The sequence below is a fragment of the Scyliorhinus torazame genome, chromosome 2 (genome assembly GCF_047496885.1).
Source record: "Scyliorhinus torazame isolate Kashiwa2021f chromosome 2, sScyTor2.1, whole genome shotgun sequence".
In the NCBI taxonomy this organism is placed as follows: Eukaryota; Metazoa; Chordata; class Chondrichthyes; order Carcharhiniformes; family Scyliorhinidae; genus Scyliorhinus; species Scyliorhinus torazame.
Window position 1 is genome coordinate 173,824,850 of NC_092708.1, and position 12,283 is coordinate 173,837,132.

General features: G+C 48.5%; 1 protein-coding gene across 5 annotated transcripts in view; it reads left to right on the forward strand.

The window, feature by feature from the left end:
• Window positions 1-12,283, forward strand: part of unc80 (unc-80 homolog (C. elegans)) — a 599,468-nt gene that overhangs the window by 561,667 nt on the left and 25,518 nt on the right. For all 5 annotated transcript variants that reach the window (XM_072480367.1, XM_072480341.1, XM_072480351.1 and 2 more), the window contains one exon: window positions 4,072-4,153. In XM_072480367.1, the coding sequence (XP_072336468.1) occupies window positions 4,072-4,153 (82 nt within the window). The remainder of the gene's footprint in view (window positions 1-4,071; window positions 4,154-12,283) is intronic.

Genomic DNA, 12,283 nt, shown 5'->3' on the forward strand with positions numbered 1-12,283 from the left:
GGGTGGGGGGGAGCAGCGCGGCCTTATGAGCCGTCACGCCGTGCGGCGCGTATGACGCTGCACGGCGTGAACCACTGCGCAAGCGCGGATCCCGTTACGTCGCTGCTAGCCCATTTCGGGCCGGAGACTATCGACCCATTTTTCCGACGTGACGCAAGTCGGATTTGCGCCGTTTTTTGCGCCGATCGGCGGACTTTCCGCCGATAACGGAGAATTTCGCCCCTTAATCTAGACCATAAATATATATCAAGAATATACATCAAGAATATATATCAAGAATACATATCAAGAAGAGCAAGAAACACTGACCATGGGAAAATCCACTCCAAACCTTCTTCCAATCTGAAATGTAACCATTTAGCACTACTCTGTGTTTCCTATCACTCAGCCAATTTCTTAACCAAGAACCTACTTTCCCTTTTATCTAATGAGCTAGAATTTTTCTCACAAGTCTGTGTGTTGCACTGTATCAAGTGCATTTTGAAAATCCGTATACACCACATCAACAGCATTGCCCTTATCAATTTTCTCTGTTACCTCCTCAAATAACTCAAGCAAGTTAGGTTAACATAATTTTCCTTTAATGAATCCATGCTGGCTTTCGCTAGTTAGCCTGCACTAATTATTTAGGTATTATTGATTCAGTTCCAAACTATAGTTTCCAGATCGTTCCCTATCGGGGCTGGTTTAGCACACTGGGCTAAATCGCTGGCTTTTAAAGCAGACCCAGGCAGGCCAGCAGCATGGTTCAGTTCCCATACAAGCCTCCCTGAACAGGCGCCGGAATGTGGTGACTAGGAGCTTTTCACAGTAACTTCATTTGAAGCCTACTTGTGACAATAAGCGATTTTCATTTTCATATCTCTGAAGTCAAACTGGCATGTCTATAATTGCCGGCTTTATCCTTGCAGCCTTTTTTGAACAAGGGTGTAGCATTCACAATTCTCCAGTCCTCTGGCATCACCCCTGTGCCTAAGGAAGACTGGAAGATTAACACCAGTGTCTCTGCAATTTCCACTCTCACTTTGATGTATGTCATCCACCCCTGGTACCTTAGCAATTTTAATCAAAGGTAGCTGTTCTAACACCGTCTCCTTTTAATTGTAAATTCTTCTCGTGTATCAGTTACCTCCTCTCACCTCAGTCTGGGTGGAATCTTCATCTTTTGTGAAGACAGATGCAAAGTACTCATTTAATTCCAGACTATTTCTCCTGCCTCCATTAGCAAGTCCTCTTTTTTATCCCTAATCAGCCTTATTCTTTCCTTTACCACCATTTTATTATGTACATGCTTATAGAAAACCTTGGGATGCAGTTTTATGTTAGCTGCCAGACTCTTTTCATGCTCTCCCCTTGCTTTTCTTATTAATTTTTTCACTTCCTCTCCAGTCTTTCTACATTCAGCCTGATTCTCTATTGCATTTTCTACTTGTCATCTATTGTACACGCACTTCTTCCTTTTCATCTTCGACTCTATCTCTCTTGTTATCTAGGGCGCTCTGGATTTATTTGGCCTACCTTTTCCCTTCAAAGGAATATATCATAACATTGCCTGCAATTCTTTTTCTTTGAAGGTGGCCCATTATTTAAGTGCCATCTTTTCTCAGATGCATTCTCATCTCATCTTTCCCCATTAATTATCCCTGTTCTGGATTGTTCTTTGTGCTTTTCCATGGCCAACCTGACATTTTTGATACAATGGTCACTGTCCACTATTATTGATCCCCTTCGGCCAACTTATTCCCCAGAACCAGGTCCAGCAGTGGCTGTCCTCTCTTTGGACCATAAATAATGCTGCGGAAAAGTATCATGAACACATTCCAGGAACTCTGGCTCTCTTCCTTTTGCACAATTCCTATCCCAGTCTATATCTGGATAATTGAAGTCCCCCATTATGATTACTCTATAATTCTTGCAACTCTCTGTAATTTGTTTGCAAATTTGTTTCTCTGCATCTGTTCCACAAATTGGTGGTCTATATACTACACCGATTAATGTCATTACACCTTTTTGATGAGGATTTCAATGGGGCAGCGTAGAGGAGAACACTGATGACAATGCAGACCACAATGTTTGGTGCATTGGCAGGCCTTCCAGATAGCTCCTTCACACAGTCAAGGAGCTTATAGTAGTCTGGCTCCAACATGGCACCTGTTCATCCTTTCCAGAGTGTCAGTGGCATTGTTGGTTGACCAATCCATGGTGGAGTGCCAGCTAGTCACTGTCTCAGCTTCCACTGCAACACAGCTGGTATCCTCCCAACATGTCCCTGCTGCAGTAGAAGCTCAGACAAAGGGATGACAAGATCCAGGGTAGCTGCCTTGCAAGGCTCAGAGTGTTGCAATCACAGGTACAGATTTCACTGCACAAAGAAGCATGCAAGATTTTAAACTAGTCCAACAACCTGTCCTCCAAAATATTACTAGGATTGTTGAGATGCACTCCATAGGTATGGCAGTAACTCTGTAGATGACGAACCAGTTCCTTTCTCAAAGTGCCAGTATTTGTGCTCCCAACATTGCCACTCTGCCAATGCCCTTGCTGTTGCCACTGAGACAGGCCGGACTGCCACTGCCCATGCTGATGTGGTGCAGCCCCTGAAGGCCCAGACTGGTTCAAAGGCATCCTGCAAGGTCATCTGAAGTCTTTCCTGGTGAAAATCAGCAGTCTTCTACTAGCCATGTTGCAGCTGCTTGGGTAGTCACTGTCTCAGAGCACTAAGCCAGTAGAGGACAAGACGAGCATAAAGGATTGCATAGGGATGAGTAGTTCATTTTTGTTTATCCAATCATTCAATTGTGGCAACACCACACAGGAAAGGAGCCTGTAGCTTATGATACCCTTGGGAAGTAGCAGGAGAGTGCTATATGAACTCATTTATAGCCCAATATTCCTTGGCTGGATTCAAGGTGAAATAAACATGCACACAGGAAAGCTGAAGGAAAAAATTGAAATTACGAAGAGTAATTTTCAATGTTCATGGTAACGGATAATCTCACCCATCTGCAGTGTAAATTTGGTGAGTACAAGAACACTGTTCCTTATTTTCTGTCCCTTGGTAAGATTGATAAGTATGGAGAAGCGCCTTTACATAAGATCTTTTGAACTTAGGTATATTGCATTGCCTTATCTTTAGCAGAATTTTAAAAAAATAATAATTTAGAGTACCCAATTATTTCATTTCCAATTAAGCGACAATTTAGCATGGCCAATCCACCTAGCCTGTACATCTTTTGGGTTGTGGGGCTGAGACTCATGCAAACACGGGGAGAATGTGCAAACTCCACATGGACAGTGATCCTGGGCCGGGATCGAACTTGGGATCTCAGCGCCGTTAGGCAGCATTGCTAACCCACTGTGCCACATCTTTAGCAGAATTGTTTCTTGCAAGTTGTGTTACCATCTGATGAATGATTGAAATTCTGATGTCCCTTAGTTCACAATATTCACAATATTATACAATATTTGAAATAAGTTGCTTACGCCTCCACCATTGCCAGACTTACTTTTCAATCAGCAATATTGTCTGTTTCTGTTTCAGATCAGTGTAATCTTGCAACTTTATCTTCCTTGTGAAAATGTTAAGTGAGTCTTCACATGTTAGAGGAGATTTATTTGGACAAAATGTAACACAAATATTCTAATGGTCAAGGAAAAGCATTGCTTTTGTAAGATTATTTACACAATGTCAGTGTTTCCGTAAAACCAACTCCACACCAGACTGTTAGACACTATTAATCTCAACCAAGTTAATAATGTTATGGACTTATCAAAAGACTAAAGTAACTGAAGGAATTAAAACAATTATAAGTAGTCTAATCTTTAAGAGCATGTAAAAATCAAAGTTTATCAGCTACACCGAATGCTTTTCCCTACCGGGAAATGTGTGGAACCGCAGTCTGGGGTGGGTGTTTCAAACTCAAAAAGAAGACAATTTATTTGCTGAAATTAAGTTAGTCATACTTTTCTGAAACATGAAGCAAGCACTACAAAAATAATGGTAAAAAGTAATGAAACAGCTGCCACGTGAGAGTTATTTGTAATCTGATTAACATTTGATGTGCTTAACAGGGTAGCAAGTGTGCAAAGTGAACCTGGTCAGCAAAATCTTCTCATACAGCAACCACTGGGAAGAAAGAGAGGCCTCAGGCAGGTGAGAACATGAATTCTGATCTTTAGAGTAATGCTGAAAACCCAGACATCAAACATAATGGGCTGGATTCTCCGTTCGGGAGGCTGCGTTAAAAGAAATAAACTTCGAACAATCTATGATAGCTGATAGTGAAAAACTCCCATTCAAGAAACCAATTTAAAGCTTTTAAATCTCCTCAACTGGTTAATCATAGAATCCCTACAGTGCAGAAGGAGGCCGTTCGGCCCATCGAGTCTGCACCGGCCCTTGGAAAGAGCATCCTACTTAAGCCCACGCCTCCACCCTATCCCTGTAACCCCACCTAACCTTTTTCAACACTAAGGGGCAATTTAATATGACCAATCCACCGAACCTGCACATCTTTGGGCTGTGGGAGGAAACCAGAGCGCCCGGTGGAAACCCACACAGACATGGGGAGAAAGTGCAAACTCCACACAGTCACACGAGGTCGGAATTGAACCCGAGTCTCTGGAGCTGTGAGGCAGCAGTGCTAACCACTGTGCCACTGTGTTAATCTCTTATAAAACAACAAACAAACTTCAATTCGGATCCCACTTTTAAGCCAACTAATCCTTGAGTAACTGCTTTAAACTGTCGATCAAACTGTGAATTTGTAACACCCTGTAGAGATAATTAAATAAAACACAGCCAAGCATTCTTAATGGCATGATAATTCTCCTTGGGAAATGTCAACTCGGAAGTTAATTGAATCTGCATGACCAGATGGTATTTTTTTTCTAACCACCCCACATGGTTTGCAATCAATCAGTCCAGCAGTCGGGATTTGTAACTCTTCCTGGCAGCTTCAGCCTGTTTTCATGTTTAAAGAGCACGAGATTGAAAAAAACATCAGAATATGACACATAAACAGACCATATCAGCCCTTCAAGAGTGCTTATGTCTCCTCCATTAATCGACTTCCACACTTCAGGTTAAGTCCCTTGTAATAAACAAAATGTGGGTCTATTTGAACTCAACACTAAATTTAAATGGCCCTGCTGAGTTTGGTTTTCCCTCTTGTGTGAGTCATGGCCCACCCCCTTACCTGTGCCTGCAAAATTGGATCTGCTGGAAAAGGGAGAGACTTTTACATCCAGATCCAGCCCACTATTTTATAAAGGACCACGGATTCTTCTCCGCACTGCTGAAAATCTAGCCCTCAGACCACAGTATTAAAAAGATGGATCTTTACTGTGATCAATACAGCCATACTTTGAGTGTTTAGAAGTTTCTGTATAAAGATTACACTCTGGAAACAGTTCCCAAAATGATGTTGTATTCATGCTTCCTTGGGTCACTTTGATGCTCCAAAATGGACATTTGTTTGAAGCAAAAAATGATGACGACACACTAATATAAGTTACAGATAATTTATCTACAATTTAAAAAGTTGGGGGGTCACCTGATATGAGCGCAGGAATGGCTGCGTTTTTACGAGCTCTGGCTCTGCTCGTCTTTTAACCCTATATTTTATCCAAGTTCACATTTCATAAATGTCCCTTGTTTGGGAAATGTCTCTTTCACTATGTCCCTGGATGATCCTGATTGGAGTTTTGTGATGAGAAAATGAGTTAAAACGTAAAGAATCCTCATTTGATTGAGGCGGACAGAGCTGACTGGGGTGGAGCCCGACTTGCAGTGGCGTTGTTGCTGGTGAGCAGGCCTATGCTCCGGCGGTGATGGCCGACATTGAGTATGTTGTTCTGGATGATGATCCTGGCTTCTTGGCGCAGAGCTTTGGTGCTTACTTGGAGGAACTGGCAGGTATCCTTGAGAAAACGGTGAACATGCAGGAGAGACCCCTTGTATTTGATAGAGCACGTTCCCTTATAATAGCCCACCTTTGATTCATTGAGACCCTACTGCATGGTGTTCTCTGTCCTGATAGGTTCTGGCGGAATGAGCCGGACAACGAGTGTCCGTGAGCCTGGTCTCCAGCACGAAGTGAGAGGCAAGTTCTCAATTGAATTTGTAAATTAGCTGCCACGCTTGAGTGATCTTGATCTGTAGGCTGGGCATATCAGCTTCGACAGAGCACGATGTATCCAGTCTTTGAGGTTTGGGGTCAGTTGGGCACCCCCGACAACTGGCCTTATATTAACCAGTTCACAAATCTCATCGTGCGGGGTTGAAGGTGGCCAGTTGTGTCGAGTCATCCCCAACATTGGGGCCTAGGTTCTGGATCGCTTGGGAATTGGGGCGATGGCATGGTGGAAGTGAAGGTGTTTCGGTCGTTGCTTTTTTCGAACCATCCTGAGGAGTGTTTGACAATCCTGACATAACTTTGGCCCTTCCAAGCAACATAGATGATGTTGTTATCCTTCAGTCCTTCAATAATCCTGGACGTTACTCGTGAACATGTTGTTGATTATATGTTATTGTCTTTTCTCCTGGCAAGGGTGTGTGAGGTGTGAGCACGAGGGCGAGAGTTGCCTGTTATCCTGTTCTAGCAAAAAACATTTTGAGTCGATTATGTGATATGTGGTCTGTGCACAGTTTTACCCCTTTTTTTATGCGCTGTAATCCCTGCGGCTATGGGAAGGGAGTGTATTTTGTACACCCCTTATCTCATTGATAGTGAAGATGAGTGGAACCTGATGTGATGGGTGTTCTGGATCACACACAGGTCCCCAACACTTGAAATAGTGCAACACTATTTTATTGAATCATTAACTGTTTAAACATACTCAGATTGTGAGTTAATACGATACTAGCTTTAACTAAAGACCTTTGCCTTGTCCTAACCAGTCGATGCACTCAGCACATGGTGAATGTCTGTGTTACAGGCTGTGAGCTCTGTCCTCCTAGCTAGCTGCAACTCGAATGAGCGGGAATTCTATTGCCCCCTGTCTTTATAGTTCGTGTGCTCCCACTGGTGATTGGCTGCGGTGTTGTGTGTGTTGATTGGTCTCACTGTGTGTCCATCAGTGTGTGTCTGCACCACGATATACTGGTGTATATTATGACATCCCCCCTTTTATAAAAAATGTACCTGCGTGGCAATAAATAGTGTATGGTGAATGTCCCTGACTATGTGTGTGCGAAATATTTACAGGACTATGTACATGAAAACCAAGCTATTTACATGGGAAGGTGCCTGGTGCAGAAAAACAGTGTGTCACTTGAATAACGAGATGAACACTATATACAAACCACTTGAACGATTAAACGGAAGAACAGAACAAATCAGAAAGTCCATAAGTCCACAGAGTTCACAAATTAAGTCTCTGAGGTGGGCGACGTATTCTGGTTGACCGCCTCAAGGGTGGGTCAGGAGCTGAGGAGCGGGCTGGACTGCGTCAGAGGGAGGAGGATGCAGAGTGACCGGAATCTCTGCATAGTCCAGGTCAGGGTCAACAGGAGGACGAGGCGAAAGTGGAGGATCACGTAGCGAGCGTGGAACGAGACGAAGGGCACGTCGATTGCGGCGCAGAATGGAACCATCCGGGAGACAAACCAGGAACGAGCGGGGAGCCACCTGCCGAAGAACCACAGCGGTTGCAGACCAGCCACCATCCGGAAGATGGATGCGGAAGTTGTCATCTGAAGCCAGAGCAGGGAGATCAGCTGCACAGGAGTCATGAGCCGCCTTGTGCTGTGCACGAGACAGCTGCATTCGTTGAAGGACTGGAACGGGGTCGAGGCCGGACATGAATGGACGGCACCGTCGTCCTCAGGGTGCGACCCATGAGCAGCTGGGCTGGCGACAGGCCAGTGGACAGTGGGGCCGAGCGATAGGCCAGCAGGGCGAGGTAGAAATCGGACCCAGCATCGGCAGCCTTGCAGAGTGGCCATTTGACTATATGGACTCGCTTCTCCGCTTTGCCATTAGATTGGGGGTACAGGGGACTGGATGCCACATGCACAAAGTTGTACCTCCTGGCAAAGTTGGACCATTCCTGGCTTGCGAAGCAGGGGCCATTGTCCGACATCACAGTGAGTGGGATGCCGTGACGAGCAAAGGTGTCCTTACAGGCATGGATGACTGCAGACGATGTGATGTTGTGCAAACGTACCACCTCCGGGTAGTTTGAAAAGTAGTCTACAATCAGGACATAGTCCCTGCCCAGTGCGTGGAGCAGGTCGATGCCCACCTTGGTCCAAGGGGATGTGACCAACTCATGGGGCTGTAGGGTCTCACGTGGTTGGGCCGGCTGGAAGTGCTGACAAGTGGGGCAGTTGAGCACTGTGTTGGCGATGTCGTCATTGATGCCGGGCCTCTACACTGCCTCTCGGGCCCGTCGGCAGCACTTTTCCACGCCAAGATGGCCCTCGTGTAGCTGTTCCAAGACGAGCTGGCGCATGCTATGTGGGATGACAATGTGGTCCAGTTTCAGGAGAACACCATCTACGACGACCAGATCATCTCTGACGTTATACAACTGCGGGCATTGGCCCTTGAGCCACCCGTCTGTTAGGTGGCGCATGACACGCTGTAGCAAAGGGTCAGCCGCCATCTCGCGGTGAATTTGGACGAGGCGTTCATCTGTGGCATGTAGATTGGAGGCCACAAAGGCCACATGGGCGTCAAGCTGGCAGACGAATCGCGCTGGGTCACAGGGAGTGTTGACTGCCCTGGAGAGAGTGTCGGCAATGATGAGGTCATTGCCCGGGGTGTATACCAGCTGGAAGTCATATCGCCGGAGCTTGAGCAGAATACGCTGGAGGCGAGGCGTCATGTCGTTCAAGTCTTTCTGTATTATATTGACCAGCGGGCGATGGTCGGTCTTGACGGTGAATTGAGGAAGGCCGTACACATAATCGTGAAACTTGACGACACCGGTCAAAAGGCCGAGGCACTCCTTTTCTAACTGCGCGTAGTGCTGTTCCGTGGGGGTCATGGCGCTTGACGCATATGCAACGGGGGCCCATGATGAGGCCACATCGCGTCGCAGGAGCACCGCCCCAATGCCGGATTGGCTGGCATCGGTCAAAATTTTTGTCTCTTTCACTGGATCAAAGAAAGCTAAGACCGGGGCCGTGGTGAGTTTGGTTTTGAGTTCTCTCCATTCACGCTCGTGGGCAGGAAGCCATTGGAAGTCTGTCGTCTTCCTGACCAGGTTCCTGAGAGCCGTGGTATGAGAGGCGAGGTTAGGGATGAACTTCCCTAAAAAGTTGACCATGCCCAGAAATCGGAGGACCGCCTTCTTGTCCTCTGGCGTTTTCATGGCTGTGATAGCAGCCACCTTGTCCACATCCGGCCGCACACCCAACTGGGAGATGTGGTCCCCTAGGAACTTGAGTTCCTTCTGACTAAGCGAGCATTTGGCTCTGTTGAGGCGTAGGCCCTGCTCACGTATGCGTTTGAACACGCGCTGGAGGCGACTGATATGCTCCTGCCAGGTGGACCAAATGATTATGTCGGTTCCAGTTGCGGCCATGCCTGGATAGATCGCACATTCGGCAGCTCCCGCCGGGAACGGACCTTTGGGCTCTCTAGAAGGGCCCCAACGGCACTTGTTCGACGGCTTCCAGTGTGGGAAGGTGATAGCAAGGTCCCCCCGACAATATATGGATTGGACCAGGAGTGGAGCGGTGAAAAAAGGGATCTTGGAGCAGCGAAAAGTGAGAGGGAGAAAAAGCAAGATGGCGGCGGGTGGAGACCAAGCAGCATGGGCGCTGTGGTCGCAGGAGCAGCAGGGGTTTCTTAAACGCTGCTTTGAGGAGCTGAAAACCGAAATGCTGGCGCCAATGAAGGTGGCGATTGAGAAGCTAGTGGAGACCCAAAAGGCCCAAGGGGCGGCGAACCGAGAGGTGCGGCACAAAGCCTCGGAGAACGAGGACGAGATCTTGGACCTGGCGGTGAAGGTGGAGGCACACGAGGCGCTGCACAAGAGGTGGGCGGAAAGATTTGAGGACTTAGAGAATAGGTCGAGGAGGAAGAATCTTCGGATTCTGGGTCTCCCTGAAGGAGTGGAGGGGCCCGATGCCGGGGCATATCTGAGCACATTGCTCAATTCGCTGATGGGCGCGGGAGCCTTCCCGAGGCCCCTGGAGCTAGATGGGGCGCACAGGGTCCTGGCAAAGAGACCCAAGGCCAACGAGCCGCCAAGGGCTGTAGTGGTGAGGTTTCACCGCTTTATGGACAGAGAGTGTGTCCTGAGATGGGCCAAGAAAGAGCGGAGCAGCAGGTGGGAGAACACGGAGATCCGAATCTACCAGGACTGGAGTGCAGAGGTGGCCAAGAAGAGAGCTGGCTTTAATCGGGCTAAGGCGGTGCTCCATCGGAAAGGGGTGAAGTTCGGTATGCTGCAGCCAGCGCAATTGTGGGTCACATTCCAGGATCGGCACCACTATTTCGAAACGCCTGAGGAGGCTTGGAGCTTTATACAGACTGAAACGTTGGGCTCAAATTGAGGGTTTGTTTGTTTGCTGTATATATGGCTTTAACTACGTGTAGGGAATGTTCCCTTGGTTGGGTGCTGGATGGGGAAGGGTGAAGGGATTTGATGGGGAGACTGTGGGAGAGTGTGGGCGGGGCGGGGGTCCGCCATCCGGGTGACTGGAGGGTACGGGAGGCCCGGGCACGTGACTGGCCTAGAAAAGGAGATGGCTAGTCGGCAGGGGTGGGGGTGGGGGTGTGTGGGGGAGGGGTGAGCAGCCCCCCAATCCGGCTGATAACTTGGAATGTGAGGGGCCTGAATGGGCCGGTCAAGAGGGCCCGAGTGTTCGTGCACTTAAAGGGACTGAATGCAGGCGTAGTCATGCTTCAGGAGACACATTTGAAGGTGGCAGATCAGGTCAGGCTGAGAAAGGAATGGGAAGCACAGGTATTCCATTCGGGGCTGGATGCGAAGAACAGAGGGGTTGCAATACTGGTGGGGAAACGGGTGTCGTTTGAGGCAAAGAATATTGTAGTGGACAATGGAGGTCGATACGTGATGGTGAGCAGTAGGTTGCAGGGGGTGCGGGTGGTACTGGTAAACGTATACGCCCTGAACTGGGATGATGCCGGATTTATGAAGCGCATGCTGGGTCGGATTCCGGACCTGGAGGTAGGAAGCTTGATAATGGGGGGGATTTCAACACGGTGCTGGATCCAGCATTGGATCGCTCTAGGTCCAAGACGGGGAAGAGGCCGGCTGCTGCCAAGGTGCTTAGGAGGTTTATGGACCAGATGGGGGGAGTGGATCCATGGAGGTTTGCCAGGCCCCTGGCCAGGGAATTCTCATTCTTTTCCCATGTACATAGAGCCTACTCCCGGATAGATTTTTTTGTTTTGAGTAGGGCGCTAATCCCGAAAGTGGAGGGAACGGAGTATTCGGCCATAGCCATCTCAGACCACGCCCCGCACTGGGTGGAGCTGGAATTAGGAGAGGAGAGGGATCAGCGCGCGTTGTGGCGTCTTGATGTGGGATTATTGGCGGATGAGGAGGTGTGCGGGAGGGTGCGGGGGTGCATCGAGAGATATTTGGAGGCCAATGACAACGGAGATGTGCAGGTGGGGGTATTCTGGGAGGCGTTGAAGGTGGTGGTCAGGGGAGAGTTAATCTCCATCAGGGCCCACAGGGAGAAGAGAGAGGGCAGGGAGAGGGAGAGGTTGGTGGGGGAGATCTTAAGGGTGGACAGGAGATATGCAGAGGCCCCCGAGGAGGGACTACTCAGGGAGCGGCGAAGCCTCCAGGTGGAGTTTGACCTGTTGACCACAGGGAAAGCAGAGGCACAGTGGAGGAAAGCACAGGGGGTGACGTACGAGTATGGGGAGAAGGCGAATCGGATGCTGGCACACCAGCTTCGTAAGAGGGAGGCAGCGAGGGAGATAGGTGGAGTTAAGGATAGCGGGGGGAATACGGTGCGGAGTGCGGTGAGAGTAAATGAGGTATTCAAGGACTTCTATGAGGAGCTGTACAGATCGGAGCCCCCAGCGGGGGAAGAGGGGATGCGACGATTTTTGGATCAACTGAGGTTCCCGAGGGTGGAGGAGCAGGAGGTGGTTGGTTTAGGGGCGCCAATTTGGTTGGAGGAGCTGGTTAAAGGATTGGGGAACATGCAGGCGGGGAAGGCCCCGGGGCCAGATGGGTTCCCGGTCGAGTTTTATAGGAAATATGTGGACCTGCTAGGCCCGTTGCTAGTGAGGACTTTTAATGAGGCAAGGGGGGGGGGAACCCTGCCCCCGACAATGTCCGGGGC